The sequence below is a fragment of the Dendrobates tinctorius genome, unplaced genomic scaffold (assembly GCF_039654945.1).
Source record: "Dendrobates tinctorius isolate UK_male_01 unplaced genomic scaffold, ASM3965494v1 ptg000011l, whole genome shotgun sequence".
NCBI lineage: Eukaryota > Metazoa > Chordata > Amphibia > Anura > Dendrobatidae > Dendrobates > Dendrobates tinctorius.
This window is the reverse complement of record NW_027361679.1, coordinates 89,085,581-89,103,980: the sequence shown is the minus strand read 5'-3', so window position 1 is coordinate 89,103,980 and position 18,400 is coordinate 89,085,581. Positions and strand designations below refer to the sequence as shown.

General features: G+C 46.6%; 1 protein-coding gene across 1 annotated transcript in view; it reads right to left on the bottom strand.

Moving 5' to 3' along the window:
- Positions 1-14,367: 14,367 nt before the first annotated feature.
- The window catches only part of MYDGF (myeloid derived growth factor), a 52,701-nt gene continuing 48,668 nt past the window's right edge, over positions 14,368-18,400 (bottom strand). The window contains exon 6 of the mRNA XM_073544508.1: positions 14,368-14,596. Coding sequence (XP_073400609.1) covers positions 14,517-14,596 — 80 coding nt within the window. The 3' untranslated portion in view covers positions 14,368-14,516. The remainder of the gene's footprint in view (positions 14,597-18,400) is intronic.

Here is an 18,400-nt window from a genome sequence, read left to right as displayed (position 1 = left end):
TGTTAGCAGACATAGGGGACTGTTACACTAAGCGACGCACCAGCGATCCCGACCACGATACGACCTGGTAAGAATCGCTGGTGCATCGCTAAATGGTCGCTAGTAAGCTGCCAAACAGAAAGATCTACTCAACGACACAGCAACGACCTCGCCGGTCGTTGGTACCTTGTCACACAGCAGCTATTCTGACGACTCCCGCCTACGTCTATGAGTTCTGCGTCGCCAACGAGGTCGCTCGTCGGTGTCAAACGCAGCAATACATGCTGGCCAGCGGGACACCAGAGATCAAAAAATGGCCCAGGACATTCGAGCGCAATCAGCGATACCCAGCGGGGGGGGGGGGGCGGTCACCGCTATGTGTCACACGTAGAGAGATTGCTGGCGAGATCGCTGTTGTGTCACAAAATCAGTGACGCAACATCGATCTCGCTAGCGATCTCGCTATGTGAGGCGGGGCTTATAGGGTCGGAGCCTGTCTGTTATCTCCTATGACCATGGGGTGCTGATAGTGTCGTGCTGCTACTGTGAAAAGCAAGATGTCAGTCCCCAGTGCCTTCTTTAAACTCCTATAACACACAAAATGTTTCAAATGCATTTAAAACTTGGTTCTAACAGCATGTTATGCTACATTACATTGATTTATTAATGATCTACAAACGCGGTACCTTCCCTTTAAGGACAATAAAGATACTTCCATTGTGGGTCAGATATTAGAGATAGATAATTTGTTGTAACATTCAAAGATTGGTAACCACAATTTTTTTTATGGGTGGACAATCCCACCATGGGTATATGTGTGTTTTGATTTTAAGCACCTCAAACAGGTGTCCGGAGTCATTGGGAACATGGAAAGCATTGAGGGGCACCTATACCACTTTGACAAAATCTTGTAGCTCCTCTCCTGTGACACCACACATAGTGACGACTAAATGAGAATAGAAGGATCTTTGCTCTATCCTCGGATGATAAGGGTTTCCCCAGGTCATTTCCCACTTTGAGAAAAATACTGGAAAATCATGTAGGGGAGATTGTACCTCTTGGAGAAGTTTGTATAAGACTACTTTCAGACTTCAGTTTTTTAAATCCGGCGGGAAGCGGCGAAAAGTTGTCAAACCTGATCCGGTAGAAGCTGCAGCCCGCCGGATCATCTGTTGAGGCCGGAGATGGTGCAGGAGAGGGAGAGGGCGAGAGTCTTCGGGCATGCGCAGTGGAAAAAAGCGGTCCGGCGCTGTCAAAAAACGTTGCAGGGAACGTTTTTTGCAGACGTCGGACAGGCATTTTTTGCTGCAGGCTTAGGCTACTTTCACACATCAGTTTTTATGCATCAGGCTCGATGCGGCGAAAAATGTAAAAGCCGGATCCAGCGCCGGTTGCCACCGGATCTGGCTTTTTTCCCATAGACTAGCATTATCGCCGCATTGCGCCTGATGGCCATGCGGCGTGTCCGGCTTTTGCCGGATACGGCTAAAAATGCCTGTCCGGCGTCTGCAAAAAACGCTCCCTGCAACGTTTTTTGACAGCACCCGACCGCTTTTTTCCACTGCACATGCCCGAAGACTCTCTCGCCCTCTCCTGCACCGTCTCCGGCCTCAACAGATGATCCGGCGGGCTGCGGCTTCTACCGGATCAGGTTTGACAACTTTTCGCCGCAGCCCGCCGGATTTAAAAAACTGAAGACTGAAAGTAGCCTCAGAGTTGTTTCACATTAGCGTTTCAGGGCACAGCGACGGCCTGCGCACAGCCGCCGCTAAGCCCCGCCCCCTCCGGTAGCTCCGTGTACCGGCGCATGACATTGCATGCGTCCTGCGTCCCCTATCTTTATCACTGGGGACGCAGGCCGTGCGCAGTATGTGCTTGGCAGCACATGCGTCCATTTGACGGTGCGCCGACCAGCGCCAAACGCAACCTGTTGCAATTTGGTTGCACTCGGCGCACCGTCAAAAGGACGCATGCGCCGCCAAACGCATACTGCGCACGGCCTGCGTCCTCATTGATAAAGATAGAGGACGCATGCAGCGTCATGCGCCGGTAGACGGAGCCATCGGAGGAGGCGCGGCAGGGCTTAGCGGCGGCCGTGCGCAGGCCATCGCTGCGCCCTGAAACGCTAATGTGAAACCACCATTACAGAGACACGGTGTGATCTGGAGGGTTCGTTGATGTACAATGTGCTTCAAAGGGAGTTAGAGATCTACTGATATTAGTTTGTTTGGCTATTGTACTTATGATACTTTTCAGTTGTTCATAGAAGCACCAGGCGCCTGAAGGTGGCTCTTTGCCCTGAAATATTTCTTGTAGGGATTTAATTCCAGTTTGATTTAAATAATCATATATAATAGAACGCGAGCTTCTACATTTATTCAAATAAGTCTCCCTGTATATCCCCACGGGGAAGGCTGGATGGTCGTATATTGGGGTCAATGGTCCAGGAGATGTTGAGATTTGGAGGTTCCTATTTCCCTCTTTGATGAATACTGCCATGTTTCTGGTAAGAAAGGGTAAGGAGGCACTTCTTCCCTCTCCTCCTTTGGACCAAAGGATTATTTGGGAGTCATGACCATTAAGATCTTGTTCTAGGTTAACCTACTTATTTTTACTATGGAATAAGTCCAGAATACACGTTCTTAGGCTGGTTTCACACTTGCGTTTTTTTGCGCTGTATTTTAGCGCTAAAAAATGCATGCGCTTTTTTCCCTATATTTTGCATGGGATGCGCTTATGCGCGCATACACATGCGTTTGTATGCGTTTTTACGCGCATGCATTTTTTTTGTGGTATGCGCTCGGGTGCACAAAATGCATCCTGTTGCATTTTTTGGGCGTCCGACTTGCCTAAAAAAGACGCATGCGCGCGCAATGCGTTTTTTTACAGCAAGACACCCATTGTAAGTCTATGGGTGAGCATACGTGCGCATTGGCATGCTCATGTATGCTTTTTTTGCGCATGCGTTTTTTTGTTGACCATTGGTTAGACAATGGAAATTAGGGGTTTGGGTTAGAGTTAGGGTTAGTATGGTTTGGTTAAGCTTTAGGGTTAGTTAGGGTTTGGGTTAGTATGGTTTGGTTAAGGTTAGTATGGTTTGGTTAAGGGTTAGGGTTAGTAAAGTCATGGTTTGGTTTAGTGTTAATATTAACCCTATCATGATTTTTTTGGTGAGGCCAACTAATGTTGGAAAAAACCACAAACGCGGTAAAAACGCACTAAACGCATACAAACGCTGCATTTTTTTCATGCATGCGCATAAAAATGCTTGGAAAAAACGCAGCATTTGTATGCGTTTTTCCGCAGGAAAAACACGCTGCAAAAAAAAGCAAGTGTGAAAGTAGCCTTATTGATGCAAAACTATAGACTGCAAAATCTGGGAGGCCAATTCCTCCAAGTTGTTTAGATTGTCTTAATAACGCCTTAATGACTAAACAAAACAAGTAATCGCTTTTTTGAGGCGAAGGAGGCAGGTAAATATAAAGGGATTGTTTGAAAATAATAAGAGACGTGGTAATAGGTCCATTTTGATTACATTAACCGTGCCAAACCATGATAGCTGAAGTTTGTGCCATTTCTTTAGGTCTAATTCAGCTTTGTGTAGGGCTATTTTAAAATTTGCTTCATATAGCTGAGATACTTTGGCTATTATTTTAACTCCTAGGTAGGAGAGTGAATCAAAACACCATTTGAAGGTGAAACAGGTACCCAACTGGTTCACCATGGATGGTTGTAATGATATGTTTAGGATCTCACATTTATGGGAATTCATCTTAAAATTACTCAAAGCCAAATTTGTGTAAGGGGTACTTCACACCAAGCGAGATCACTGATGCATCACCGATTTTGTGACGCATCAGCGATTTCACTGTGTGTGGCACGCATCAGCGACCGGCCCTCCCGCCGGGTATTGCTGATCACGCAGGAATGTCCATTTTTTGATCGTTGATCTCCCGCTGGCCAGCACGCATCGCTCCCAGTGCTGTAAGCAGAAGCTGGTATCCAAGGTAAATAGCAGGTAACTAAGCTGGGAGCTGGTATCCAACTGGCTAAACAGCGGGTAACTAAGCAAGTAATCGCGAAACGGCCGATGTCCGGCTCCTCCCTCCCCTAGCATTCCTCTAACGTCCTGCATGTCCACATACTTGTTGATGGAATTCGTGTGAAATAAAGACGCAGTTTTTCAGCTCTATTGGTGAGTGCTGCATTTTTCTTTTTTCATGATACATATGATAACTGCACCCCTAGATGAATTCATTAAGAGGTATCATTTATAAAATGGAGTCACTTATGGGGGTTTTGCTGTTCTGGCACCTTAGGGGCTCCTACAGTGGGTCATGGCACTCGCAAATACCATAACATTAAAATCTGCACTATAAAAAGGCACTCTTTCCCTTCTGAGCTTTCAACTGTGCTTGAAAAGTAGAGTATTGGCGCACTCAGGAGAAATTGCACAACAAACTCAAACTGTGAGGTCTATTTTTTTCTAGTAGCCCTTATGAAAAAAGAAAAAATTAAAAACTTGGGGCTAAAACTTTTTTTAGTGATAAAAATGCTAGTGCTCTTTCTTCACCGCCCAATAGTATAAAGTTCTGTAATGCACATGTTGTGTCAATATACTCAATACACCACTAGATGAATGGGAAATGTAGTTTGTAAAATGGAGTTACTTGGAGGCGGGGGGGGGGGGGGGAGCTTTTGCTGTTCTGGCACCTCAGGGGCTCTGCCAATGTGACATGGCACCCTCAAACCATTCCAGCAAAATTTACACTCAAATATAGCACTTCTTCCCTTCGGAGCTTTGCACTGCATGTCTCAAGTAGTTTTTGACCACATATGGAGCATTGTTGTACTCGAGAGAAATTTTTCTACTTTTCTTTTTCCTATTATCCTGTTTGAAAATTAAAAACTTGGGGCTAAAGTAACATTTTAGTGGAAACAATGGTAATTTTCCATGTACTCAGCTTAATGTTTGAATTTTGTGAATCGCCTGGGTGTTAAAAATGCTCACTACACCCTTATTTGAATTCCACAAGATGTGTACTTTCCAAAATTGCAGCACGTGTGTGTTTCTGCTGCCTTGACATGTCAGGGGTTCTTCAAATGCAACATGGCATCCACAATCTATTCCAGCTACAATTGTGCTCCAGTATTCAACTGGGGCTCCTTCCCTTTTGAGCCCCACCGTTCAACCAAACAATAGTTTTCCACCACATATAGCGCATCGGTGTACTCGGGAGATGTGATGACATTTTTTCTTAATTGTGCCAGACGTAAATTGTGTAGGCCCAGAGTCAAACTGTTGATTCTTCTTGTGGGATGACTACTGGCCCCTGATGTGGTCTCCTACAGTTTGTGTGACTCTTCAGGATCTCAGCATAGGGTACTACGGACCCAGCTGGAAAAACACAGGACTGCTTCATTGACCATCACTGAAACCCCAGAGATGTCTAAAAGAATCCAGGTTGGAACAATCAGTTCACCTGGCCTCATATGTACGCTTGGTTAGCTTCCTAAGCTTGTCATTACGTCCTCACTGTGGGGGCCCGCCAAAAGTGGGGAGCGACTGGTTGGGGTATGCAACACTGGAAGGCCGAGACTCTGTAATTTGCACCATCTTGGATATTTGTAAGTGTTGGAAAAATTAAAGATCAACTTTAAAACTCTAACTTCCTACTAAAAAAAAACCGGATTACTTACCGGTAATACTCTTTTGTAGAGCCACGACAGCACCCACTGAGAGAGGGGATCCGCCCCCAGGAACAGGAAACCTACAGAGAGATAAAAGGGGCGGTCCCCCTCGCTCCCTCAGTTGGATTACAGAGAACAAGAGGAACCGCCACACATGCTTTAGTCAATTTGCTCAGTAAGCGATTCTAGCATATATTTATATACAGCTTCTATCCTTCACCCCCCAGAGTGAACCACATGTACATATATCAAGGGAGGGAAGTGAGCGGGTGCGGTCGTGGCTCTACAAAAGAGTATTACCGGTAAGTAATCCGGTTTTTTCTCTTCGCCACGACAGCACCCACTGAGAGATTTTCAGAGATAATCACCTGGGAGGGCCCACCGTGTTAAGGACAGATCTACCAAAGGCCAAGTCATCGGAAGAAGACAAATGTAGCCTGTAGTGATTATAAAAGGCAGAAGGAGAAGACCAGGTTGCGGCCTTACCTGCTTTGCTCAACAGTTACTCTTACCCACCTCTAGGGAAACAGACCAATATTAGCTCAATTAGGACTTCCGTCCTTTTGGCCCAGGAAGAAGATATGGCTCCTGCAGAATGTGCCCTCACGCCCTGTGGCGGGCCTTCTTTTTTTGCCGAATATGCCAATGCGTTTCTGATCCACACTTCTTGTTACCCTGGAAAGAGACAAAAAGAGCCCTGCTCTGCCTCCAGGGCCTAGAGTTATCTATATAGACTAAGATGGCCCCCTTTACGTCTAGGCCATGCTATCTTTCCTTCTCTGGTGTTGCCGGGCTATCATAAAAAAAGAGGGAAGGTAGATTTTTTGGATCTATGGAATTTAGCAGCCTTCTTAGGGAGGTAGGACGGTCCGTCTTTGACACTATTCTGCCCTGAAATATTGTCAGGATGGAGGATCTATTGACAGGGTCTGGAGATCATGCATACTAGAGCTGCCAATATGGCGGCTTTCAATGAAACGCACTTTATTGAGGTCAAGTGTATGGGCCCGAATGGTCCCTGTGTGAAAGCATCTAGGACTAAGCTAAGGTCCCCAAGGCGGTCCTTGAAGAATGTGAACCGGGTTTGCTTGCTGGCAAGCAAAGATCGAGCTACCCCTTTGTTGCCCACACGTTATAATTATAGTTGGCCTCCAGAGCCGAAATTCGGAATTTTTGGGGTGTTACCTGCAAGTCCGAACTCACGCCCCTCCTGCCGGAACTCTAATATGGCAAGGAAAAAGACCCTCCCCGGAAAGGTCTGCTGAATGGAAAGTTTAAAGTTTTTCCTCCAAGAGGGTGCCAAATAAGTCATCTGCTTAGCTTCAGTAACTGCCCCTCAAATTACATGCCGTGAGGCGTAGACCTTTGACCTGAGGGTGTAACAGGGTCTTTGTGAGCGCAGGTCCCGATCCAGAGGGAGAACCCATGACATGACTCTCCGCCATGAAACCCACGGCTTTTTAGCCCCACCGGCTATTAAGATGACTCTCGCTCCTTATTACCTCATCATCCTGGTAACAGCTGGTGACCATAACATCGGAGGGTCTGGTGAACCGTCCAAGGGTTTAGAAGGGCGTCGAGTACATGCCCTGTACAGTGGAGTGAACAGATCTATCTCCGGCATGCCCCATATAGCCGCTATCATCTTGAAGATGCCCCGGCTGAGCACCCATTCCTCTTGATGCCGGGTAGGGTGGCTGAGGTGGTGTGCTCCGGAATTGTCCACTCCACTGACATGGAGAGCACCAGGAACAGGCTCTGAAGTTATTACCCTGATAAAAACGGGTCAATAGGAACAGGTATGTTTTGGCTCTCTGCAGGATTCTCTCTGCGGTAGATATCAGAGTTCTTGACCGTATTCCTCCTCATACTATGAAGGTACCATATCATACCATGAAGCATCCTGAAGTGATATGAGGTCCTATGAAGTACCATGAGGTACCATGAAGCACCATTAAGTACCATGAAGCACTATGAAGTACCATGAAGCACCAAGTACCGTGAAGTACCATGAAGTACTCTGAAGCAATGTGGAGTACCTTGAGGTACCATGAAGTACCATGAAGCACTATGAAGTACCCTGAAGCACTATGAAGTACCCTGAAGCACTATGAAGCAATGTGGAGTACCTTGAGGTACCATGAAGTACTCTGAAGCACTGTGAAGTACCAATAAGCATTATGAAGCCCTATGAAGTACCATGAAGCACTATGAAGTACTGTGAAGGTACTATAAAGTACCATGAAGTAATATGAAGCACTATGATGCAATCTGAAGTACTATGGAGCAATACTAAGTATGAGGCAGTACTATGAAGTACCATGAAGCAATATATATTATGAACCACAAAGGATGCACAATGCAGCACTATTCAGTACTATTATGCCATCTGAAGTACTATGATGCAATACTAAATATGATGAAGTACTATGAAGTACCCTGGCATACCATGCAGCAATATTATGCGCTATGACATACTATGATGTACTATGGCGCAACAAGAAGTACCACAAGGTACTATGACACACCTACGACCTATCATGAAGTACCATGAAGCATTATGATGCAACTAGAAGTACTATGAAGTACTGCAACATATCACGAAGTACCACAAAGCAAATATGACGTACCATGAATTATATCATTGGCTGCGTGTGCATCACTATTTGCGCTTTTTCTCTTATTTTTTTCTGATTCATCTTTGGCGCATGTTTGCAGCGGGCCGTAATATTTGGTAATTTATACAGTGGTGTCCACCTCTCACTGCATATCTTTCGTACTATGAAGCACCATGCAGTACCCTGAAGTACTATGAATTACCATGAAGTATTCTATGATGCAGTACGATTCATAGAGCCGCTATGACGTAATACGATACATCCAGACTCTATTATACCATATGATATACATAGGCCCCATGGGGTACACACAGACTTACGGCCCCGCTTGAAGGTGCTAAACAAGAGACCAGGCCCACAGTTACACTCAAGGGGGCACCTCTCAGAGTTCCAGATAACCCCCACTCTGAATGGTACATCTCAATTGTCAGAGTGACCTCCCCCGAAGGAGCCAATTTAACGAGCTGCAGCTGGCAATCTTCACGGAGACAATGCGCTGCTGAAGTCCCCCATAAGGCTCTCAGCACATGAAATTGTGTGTGCCCCTAGGACTGCTACCAGTATGCTGCTGTTTACCAGGATCTATGACTGGTATTCCATTCTGGTACTTGCCTGGCTTCCAGCTACTTAGCTGCTGCCATCTAACGAGAGCAGTCAGACTGGAAAGGCTGCCGACCCTTTTTTTTTTTTTCCGGAGAGCAGGAGGAAGAATGAGCAAACTCCTGCACACTGCTTCATTAACCCCTGCCGGGTGCTGTAACCCCCAATTGCAAGCCGAGGGTCGAGCTATACTGAGCCTCCCCTCCAGGGAAGCAGGGTGAGGTTAGTGCACTTTTTTTTTTTTTTTTTTTCTCCTTTTCACACATCAACCAGACTAGGGATCATCAGCTGGTCTCTCTCCCACTCTGGTAATTGCCCGGCCTTCATTTGCTCAGCAGCCACCTAAAGAGACCAGCCCTGCGTCTCCTTGATGATTAACACATGGTACCGGCTGTGGAAACTCAGCCTAAGATGTGGTCTGCTTCACCGTGTACCACCTCTTTCCGTGGAATCATTCTGTTTACCACTTTTATCCGTGGCTATACAAGGCCTTCAAGTGCCTGCAGACCCTCTGCGCAAATGCGCGCCTGTTACATTCCAGCCATATTGTGCTGCATCCGTGAGCGAGGATGGCCTCACCTGGCCCCTGCCTCACGCTGTTAATATCAGCCGAGGGGGGAGTCAATCTGCCTCGGCTCTCCTCTGAGACTCAGGCCCACCATGCCAAGCCCCCGGCTGCTGGTCTTCTGCGCCTCTCATACGCGCCATGTCGGCCTCTCCCGGTCTACGCTGTTGGACCGGAGCTAGTTCTACTCCAGCCATATGCTGCATCACCATGCCAAGCCCCCGGCTGCTGGCCTTCTGTGCCTCTCATACGCACCAGGTCGGCCTCTCCCGGTCTACGCTGTTGGACTGGAGCCAGTTCTACTCCAGCCATATGCTGCATCACCATGCCAAGCCCCCGGCTGCTGGCCTTCTGCGCCGTGCTGTGCCTCTCATACACGCCAGGTCGGCCTCTCCAGGTCTACGCTGTCAGACCGGAGCCAGTTCTACTCCAGCCATATGCTGCATCACCATGCCAAGCCCCCGGGCTGCTGGCCTTCTGCGCCGTGCTGCGCCTCTCATACGCGCCAGGTCGGCCTCTCCAGGTCTACGCTGTCAGACCGGAGCCAGTTCTACTCCAGCCATATGCTGCATCACCATGCCAAGCCCCCCGGCTGCTGGCCTTCTGCGCCTCTCATACACGCCAGGTCGGCCTCTCCAGGTCTACGCTGTCAGACCGGAGCCAGTTCTACTCCAGCCATATGCTGCATCACCATGCCAAGCCCCCGGCTGCTGGCCTTCTGCGCCTCTCATACGCACCAGATCGGCCTCTCCAGGTCTACGCTGTCAGACCGGAGCCAGTTCTACTCCAGCCATATGCTGCATCACCATGCCAAGCCCCCGGCTGCTGGCCTTTTGCGCTGTGCTGCTGTCGGACCGGACCATACCACTGACCATCGCCAGGAATCAGGTATGGAATCAGCGTTCAGCCTCTTACCGCAATCCGCATCATACCTGGGGATGCTGGTCTTTTGTTTTCATCTCAAGCACCTGTGGCACACCTTGCGTCCTGCACAAGCTCAGGGCATCATTCTCCACCCGGGCCTTGCTATCCCCAGTCTTCCTTTTTGGGGCGGGGGGGGGGGGTCTTCATCCAGGTTCCCCGGACCCCTGACGCTGTGCCGCGCTTCGTAATGCGCAATCCCCTCCTAGGGATTTCCCAGGTGCTCCTCCACTGCACCTCCTGGTGAGCCAGGCACTCCTTGCCACGGCCTCACCCGCATTACCAGCAGAGGGGGGATTCCTATTTCGGATCTGCCCGTCGCTGCTTCCAGCTCTGGGGCCCCCGTTGCTCATATAATGCCGCGGGCGGCTACCAGGCCAGGAATCCTCTTCTCTGTGGGTTCCTTCCTAGGAACAGGAAACCAACTGAGGGAGCGAGGGGGACCGCCCCTTTTATCTCTCTGTAGGTTTCCTGTTCCTGGGGGCGGATCCCCTCTCTCAGTGGGTGCTGTCGTGGCGAAGAGAAAAAAAAAATGTTTTCAAAAATTATGCTGATGTAAAGTATAGATGTGGGAAATAACTACTGTGTGGTACAACCATCTGGTTTTAAAATTGCCAAATTTTCACATTTGTCAAATTTTCATAAACAATTCATATCTACCAAAATTTACCATTAACATGAAGTACAATATGTCACAAAAAAAAATCAGAATCACTGGAATGTGCTTCACACGTCACTCTCCACAAGGAGAAACATTACCCCTTACATCCCGGGTCAGACGCCTCTCACCCAGCCAATCCAGATCTTACACTTTACACTGACGAGGGGAGGCACCCCAGTGTCTGCAAATTAAGGTTCTGATTTTTGGCTTTTATCCCAAGTCATGGGACAAGTCTCATGAAAGGGTCAACATTGACTTAGCATTACTACTTCCTATATGTGACACTAGAGTTCTAGTCCTCTTCCTCTTTGAAGAGATAATTGGAATGGGTTAATGCATTCCAGAGTAACCACCACATAAAGTGACACTGGTCAGAATTGTAAAAACAGGCTAAAACAGGCTTAGGTGTAAAGAATAGAGATGAACAGACCCATGGAAATCCGGGTTCTGGTATTCTACCTGAACTTTATTCCCGTTTGGTTTGCGTACAAGAACTTGAACCTCATTTAAAGGGAATCTGTCACCTACCCTTTGGCGGGTGATGAAAACGAGGTCGGTCCAGGCCAATGTTTCCGATGTGTGCCACCTCCCCATCCTTGCCCGCCGTCCGCAGGTTATTGCTGAATTGGAGTAGGTGTACACCATTTTTTGCGTGTGCGCCAAGTAATCATAGCTAGCGCATGCGCAGTATGCTTTGCCCAACTGCGGGCAAAGCCGGACTGCGCATGCGCCGGTTAACTAAGCCCCGGAACACAGCAAAATACTTCCGGGGCTTAGTTAACCGGCGCATGCGCAGTTCGGCTTTGCCCGCAGTTGGGCAAAGCATACTGCGCTAGCTATGATAATCAAACCTTTTCCAAAGAAATCATCCCGAAGCAGTATATCAAGATCCAGGGGTTCGGATTCACACAATAACCCCAAATTCAGCACTGTCAACACACTGTTGCATCCAGCTTCCAACCCCACCTCTGACAAGTTGTATCATCCTGTCTTTAGCAAACCATACTTAAATTCTCTAAACCCCTAAGACCAGTATATTTGCACCCAAATATGCTTTTCAGTACGGGGCTACATACAAAATAAGCCATTTTGAGATTTGCTCTTGATATCTGTTTGCTAGACCTGGAGCTAATGCACCAACCTGGTAGACCGCTGCGAGCCACAATTCACGGGTCCACGAGCCACATGTGGCTTCCAAGCTACAGGATGGAGACCCCTGATATTATATGTATATCGTTTATAGAGTACAAGGGCCAGGCACAGGAACACTGCCTGCTCCACACAGTCTGTAAGTGCCTCTAAGGGTGTAGTCAGACAAACGTGTAACACGGACGACAATCACATCGCAGTGGTCGGACTGGCCAGCGGCTCTCCTGACGAGTGTGACAGTTGCATGGAAATACATGCGCTCTAACCGTAGTGATTGGAGGGGTTAGATTATGCTGACAGGGGCATTTATTTTTCTTCCATTTTTCAGTCCATACTATAGCAAAGTGAGTGGTGTCAGTCAAAATCATTATTTGTCCTCCAAGAAAAACCTACATAACCCGCAGTTATGGCTCTTAGAAAAAGAGAACAACAAAAAGGAGGGGAGGAGGTCAAAAGGGGGTTGTCCAGGTTTGGCAGAAATTGTTCAGTCACTATGTGCCTGCAGACTTGTGACTCCTGACAATGTGCATAGTGCACACGGTCAGGATTTTCTGGTGTCAGAGCATGATACGTATACTCCTGGCCACATTCTGGCTAGATGTGTAGCCTGGCTCAATACAAGTGAATTGATAGAGCCCACGTACATCTAGACTAGTTGGAATGCGGTGGCAAGGATGCATATGGTATACTTGCTGTTACGTGACTGCCTGGTCTCTCGTCAACAGCAGCGAAGAATTCTGACTGTGTGCTCTGTAAGGATTTACAAGTCTGCAGTCACACAAGAGTGACTACAGACTTGTGCCAAACCTGGACAACCCCTTAATGCTTTAGTTATTTGTACAGTAGTATATGCTTTGTATGATCAGCTAGTTAATGCAACCCACAAATGGTAAGTGGCTCCATACCAGAAACTGAAGATTCAAAGAAGTGTACATTTTTTTTTTTAGGAAACCCAAAAGATCAATTTATAAAGCATAGAGCAATGGAAGATGTAGGAAACGGATACAAAAGCTATATAAAAGTTTATTTCAAGTTTTTCCAATAAACACAATCATCTTGAATTCTCATTTTTCATTCTAGATTAATTCTGAATCAGTAGAACTTTTATATACCAGTTTTTGTGGTAATCAGTTATCATCAGTAAATTCATATACAGTTCATAAAGATACAAGACTTTATTCCAAAGTCCATATCGGAGGGAAATCAATCGGTGATTATTTTGAAGCTGAAAGAACAGACTTATGAATGTAGTTATTTTACAGTTCTCAGGAATTGCTGCTAATATTTTCACATTCACTTACAGGGTTTATCCAGTGTAAGGCTAGTTTCACACTAGCGCTTTTGAGCGCAGCGACGGCCTGCGCACGGCCGCCGCTAAGCCCCGCCCCTTGTCTCGCCTCTGCCGGTAGCTCCGCCTACCGGAGCATGACGCTGCATGCGTCCCCTATCTTTATCACTGGGGGCGCAGGCCGTGCGCAGTATGTGTTTGGCGGCGCATGCGTCCTTTTGACGGTGCGCCGACCTGCGCCAAACGCAACCTGCTGCAGTTTGGTTGCGCTCGGCGCACCGTCAAAAAGGCGCATGTGCCGCCAAACGCATACTGCGCACGGCCTGCGCCCCCAGTGATAAAGATAGGGGATGCAGGACGCATGCAGCGTCATGCGCCGGTAGGCGGAGCTACCGGCGGAGGCGCGGCAAGGGGCGGGGCTTAGCGGCGGCCATGCGCAGGCCGTCGCTGCGCTCAAAAGCGCTAGTGTGAAACCAGCCTAAGAAGAAAGTCTGCAATTCCTCAATATGACTGCCGAATCGTGAGTGTGCAGTGGGTCACTGTCACAATTTTGGAGAATACAAGGTGGGGCATCAGTTTTGCTCTTCACGTGTCCATGTTTTTCACGGACCATTTGTCTGTGCAGACAAGTCCATTTTTTTCAGCAGAATAGATAAGGGCCAATACAAGTCTGTGTCGGTGAAAAACAAGTAGAGCACACGGATGATATCTATGTGCTGTCCATATTTAACATTGCAAAGTATAGGAGAAACTCATTGCACACTGTCACGATTCAGGAGTTTGCAGTCAGAGAGCAGACTGTTCTTCTAAGACTGGACAACCCCTTTAATGCTACAGTAGCTTATGGAAAAAAAACAGAAGAGTGAGGTTGGTAGCCAGAAAAATGCAGAATAAATTCATGTGTAATTTCAGTAAACTTTAATAAAATGTATATAACTAAAAAAAACAAAAAACAAAAAAACAAATGCTGAGTTCTTGTATTTACAGAGGCATGGCAATCTCATCTACAAACATGGGGGAAAGGATAAGACTTTCCTGACTGCATCACAATTCTGCATGAGGTGACCTAGCCATGACGGTTAGCTTACAAAGAGACGAAGAGAAGGAACCAGGAACATCTGAAACTGAAAAGAAACCACAATGAGCTGCAAGTTCTTTTATACCTCGGCATTATGGCAGGTGTACGTTAGTGTGGATTTTAGGGTAGGCACATGTAGGGTGTGTGCACACGCTGCGGAATCTGCTGCGGATTGATCCGCGCAGATTTTGCAAAATCCGCAGGTAAATCCACAGGTCAAAAGACCTGCGGTTTTACCTGAGGATTAGCCTGTGGTTTTGCCCTGCGGTTTATCATCTCCACAATGGAAGAGATGGAACCACAGCAAATCCGCGCGGAAAATTCCGCAGCATGTGCACAGCGGTTTTTGATTCCCATAGGTTAGAATGGTACTGTACACCGCAGCAAAAACTGCTGCGGATCCACAGGACCAAATCCGCTGCGGATCCGCAGCAGAATCCGCAGCGTGTGCACACACCCGTATAGTAGAAACACTTTCGTTCATGTTTTTTAAAGAGGCTGTCCAGTCTAAATCGATAAGTCTGCAGTCAGTCACCTGCGGGGATTCAGGAGCGGACGGTATGTATAAGTTATACATCCTTCCAGCTAGAGCCAGTCCGGTGGGTGCGGCCTCGCTCCATACATTGGCTAGTTGGCCACACCCACAAGTATATGGCACGAGGCCACGCCCACCGGACGGGCTCTAGCTGGGAGTATGTATAACTCTTTGGCAGTAAAAACGCTGGGTCCAGAACGCAGATTGTTTTAGGTTATTTGCTGTGTATCTGCAGCATGTTTGCACGCTCATTGCTTTCGATGGGTGAACAAACACTGAAATAATTGACATACTGCTGATTTACGCTGCGGTGCTCAAATTCAGTGAGAAAAAACAAAAACGTGTGTATGAGATTTCTGGAGGTGTAAAACGCAGATTTTTCCAGTGAAACACTATGAAAATGGCATTAAAATATTTTCAGGCACATAATGTCTGACCACGCTGCTAAGCAGCAAATCCAGCAACAATCAAAATACATTTGCATGTGAATAAAACATGTTACCTGGAAATAGTAGCAGGAGGCCAACAGAGGCAGACACAGGGAGGACCCTCTATTGGCCTCCTGCTACTATTTCCAGGTAACATGTTTTATTCACATGTAAATGTATTTTGATTGTTGCTGGATTTGCTGCTTAGCAGCGTGGTTATCAACCATTATACTAGAAACACCACGCTAGGAGATATTCGCTGTCTAGGCTCCTGCTTTTTCTCATTATATATACTGTAAGGGTATGTGCACACACTGCAGATTCACCTGCGGGTTTTTTCCTGCGGAACCGCAGATAAAACCGCAGGTAAAGTGACCTGAGGTTTTGCTGCAGTTTGGCCTGCGGTTTTGCCCTGCGGTTTGACACCTGGACAATGGAATAGGTGGCAAACCGCAGCAGAATCCGCAGAAACAATTGACATGCTGCGGAAAAAAACCCCGCAGCTTTTCCGCATGTAAAAAACCGCAGCGTGAGCACTGCGGTTTTTAAAACCCATAGGCTAACATGGTACTGTACCATGTCTGCGGAATTGCTGCAGTTCTGCAGGGCCAAAACCGCAGCGTGTGCACATGGCCTTAGGTAGCACTTGCCATTCATTTATGGTATACATCCTTGTAGCAATATTGGCAACATGGTTTCCTGTGTCTCCATTTATTGGCAATGATTTTTTTAGCTATAAAGTATTTTGTATCTGTCCCTTGCCTTACCATTTTAATAAAGTAATTTTATTGTGACCCTTGGTTGTGTTTTGGATTCGACCTTCCCCCCCCCCCTTTTCTCTGTGCCACGTCACAACCGGTCAATTATAGTCCTTGGCAATACACTTTGGCGGTATGTTGATTACAACTGGATTTGATATGTTTATTAGATTCTCTCATATGAGATATATACCGTTTTTCACTACCCTTTTGTATTACTACGAAAATGTTGCATGTGAACACAGCCTAAACATTACCGCTCTGTCTTATGACTGTTGCAAACTCCCTGAACTTCTCTACATCATATACAGAAAGTTAAACAGGTGATCCACTACAATGTACAGTACACTTCCCCCATCGATTTAACCTCTTAAGTATTTCTGTAAATACCTTATGTTGCCATATGCACCTGTGAGCGGCGCCATCACTGCTCGCTCTGTCCGCGTCACGTGACCCCGGCAGCAGCCGCCGCTGTCATGTCACCTTATAGATCACCTGGATTCACCCAGGCGTGACCCAGTCGCACACACCCCCCCGATTGAATGGGTGGCGTTTCACCGCATGTCACCGCCCAGTATCCAGCGGGCAATTTCCCTCTCTCCTCTGCTTTCATTGGCCACAAGGATACTCCATACTAGGCTGTGAAACGTTGCCCACAGCCCAGACCATAGCGGATGTCAGCGGCGGCTGCAGCCAGGGCCAACTAACTGAGCGAGCAGCGATCGCGCCGCTCACAGGCACATATCACAACATAAGGTATTTACAGAAATACTTATATAAAAGGTTTAAATCGATGGTCAGGTTATACATTGAAGTGGACGTCATGGGTTTAAAGAAGATCTTTACCATACAAATCCCATACATTATTAAATAGATCTCAGACCTGATGAGAGTGATGTTCATCCACTGATAATCCACATCACAATGGTTGTAAAATCATGTTAAAATTACCATTTTTTGAGTTTAGTTATGACAGAAGTTATTTTTATCAAGGGGGTGGGAGATATCCAATTCAGAAAGGCCGTATTGCCTGACAGCTGATAGATGCAATCGCAAAAAAAAATTCTCATAAATGAGCTATTAAGCATCACAAGAGATCAAAATGGAGTTTTTCAAGCTAAATAATTTAGAATAATAGACAGAGCATAAATGCTAAATGCAAGTTACAGCAGACATAAACACAATATAATTAAACCAGCACCTTGACAGTTTATAAAGATTTTTTCTGTATAAAACATGCAGTTTTTTCCTTCACAAATAGATTACATAGTAAACAGCAAACTCCCTATTTACATGATATGTATACCCAAATAGGGTTTTGCATATAAGTGCCCAGGGTAGGATACTGAATATAAAGTGCATAAGTGCCTTGTACCAATAAGCCTAATAGGCGTTAAGTGTAAACAGAGTAAAGACTGCCTGTACAAAATCCAAAGTGGAATACAAGGGCTGCATTGTAAGGCAACACTTACATGTGCTGTGAATGCCGCTGTTAGACCTGCCGCCCCTACACGCGTTACGCCGCAGCTTCCTCAGGAGGCGTGGTTTACAAGTGCCCCGGATCTAGTATATATAGTGCGGTCAACCAATGAACCGCTTTCCCTAGTAAAGCACGTAAAATTCAGGACCTGCGCTGTAGCGCCCACGGTGACGTCAATAGTATCCAGTTCTGAAAGTCCACAACATTACCGGCGCATGCGCTGTAGAGTCCCCACTATGAACAGGGAGTCTATCATCAGCGCTCATCAGCATGAAAGCAGCTCGAGCTGCGAGGCAGCCACATACCGGACTGAGCACGTCAGAAGGCTTCTAGGGAGGACAAACCTGGGCATGCGCACATGTGAGGACATGAAAATGAAATGACATGGAAGCAAAATTATGAAGAATAATAAACCCCTATTCAAAGTGCTGACAAGTGTTAAATGTGAGAGGATGAGACATAATACTAAAATAATTATTGCAATGTGTGTGATCCATAAAAGTGAATATGCATGAGAGTGCAAAAGAATACACATGTGTATATTGTAAACACACTATGCAAGCAAAAATAATAAATATGCCTAGCATAATGTGTGTAAGATATATGAAGATATATGTGTATCATATAAATACAACTATACACCATGTCT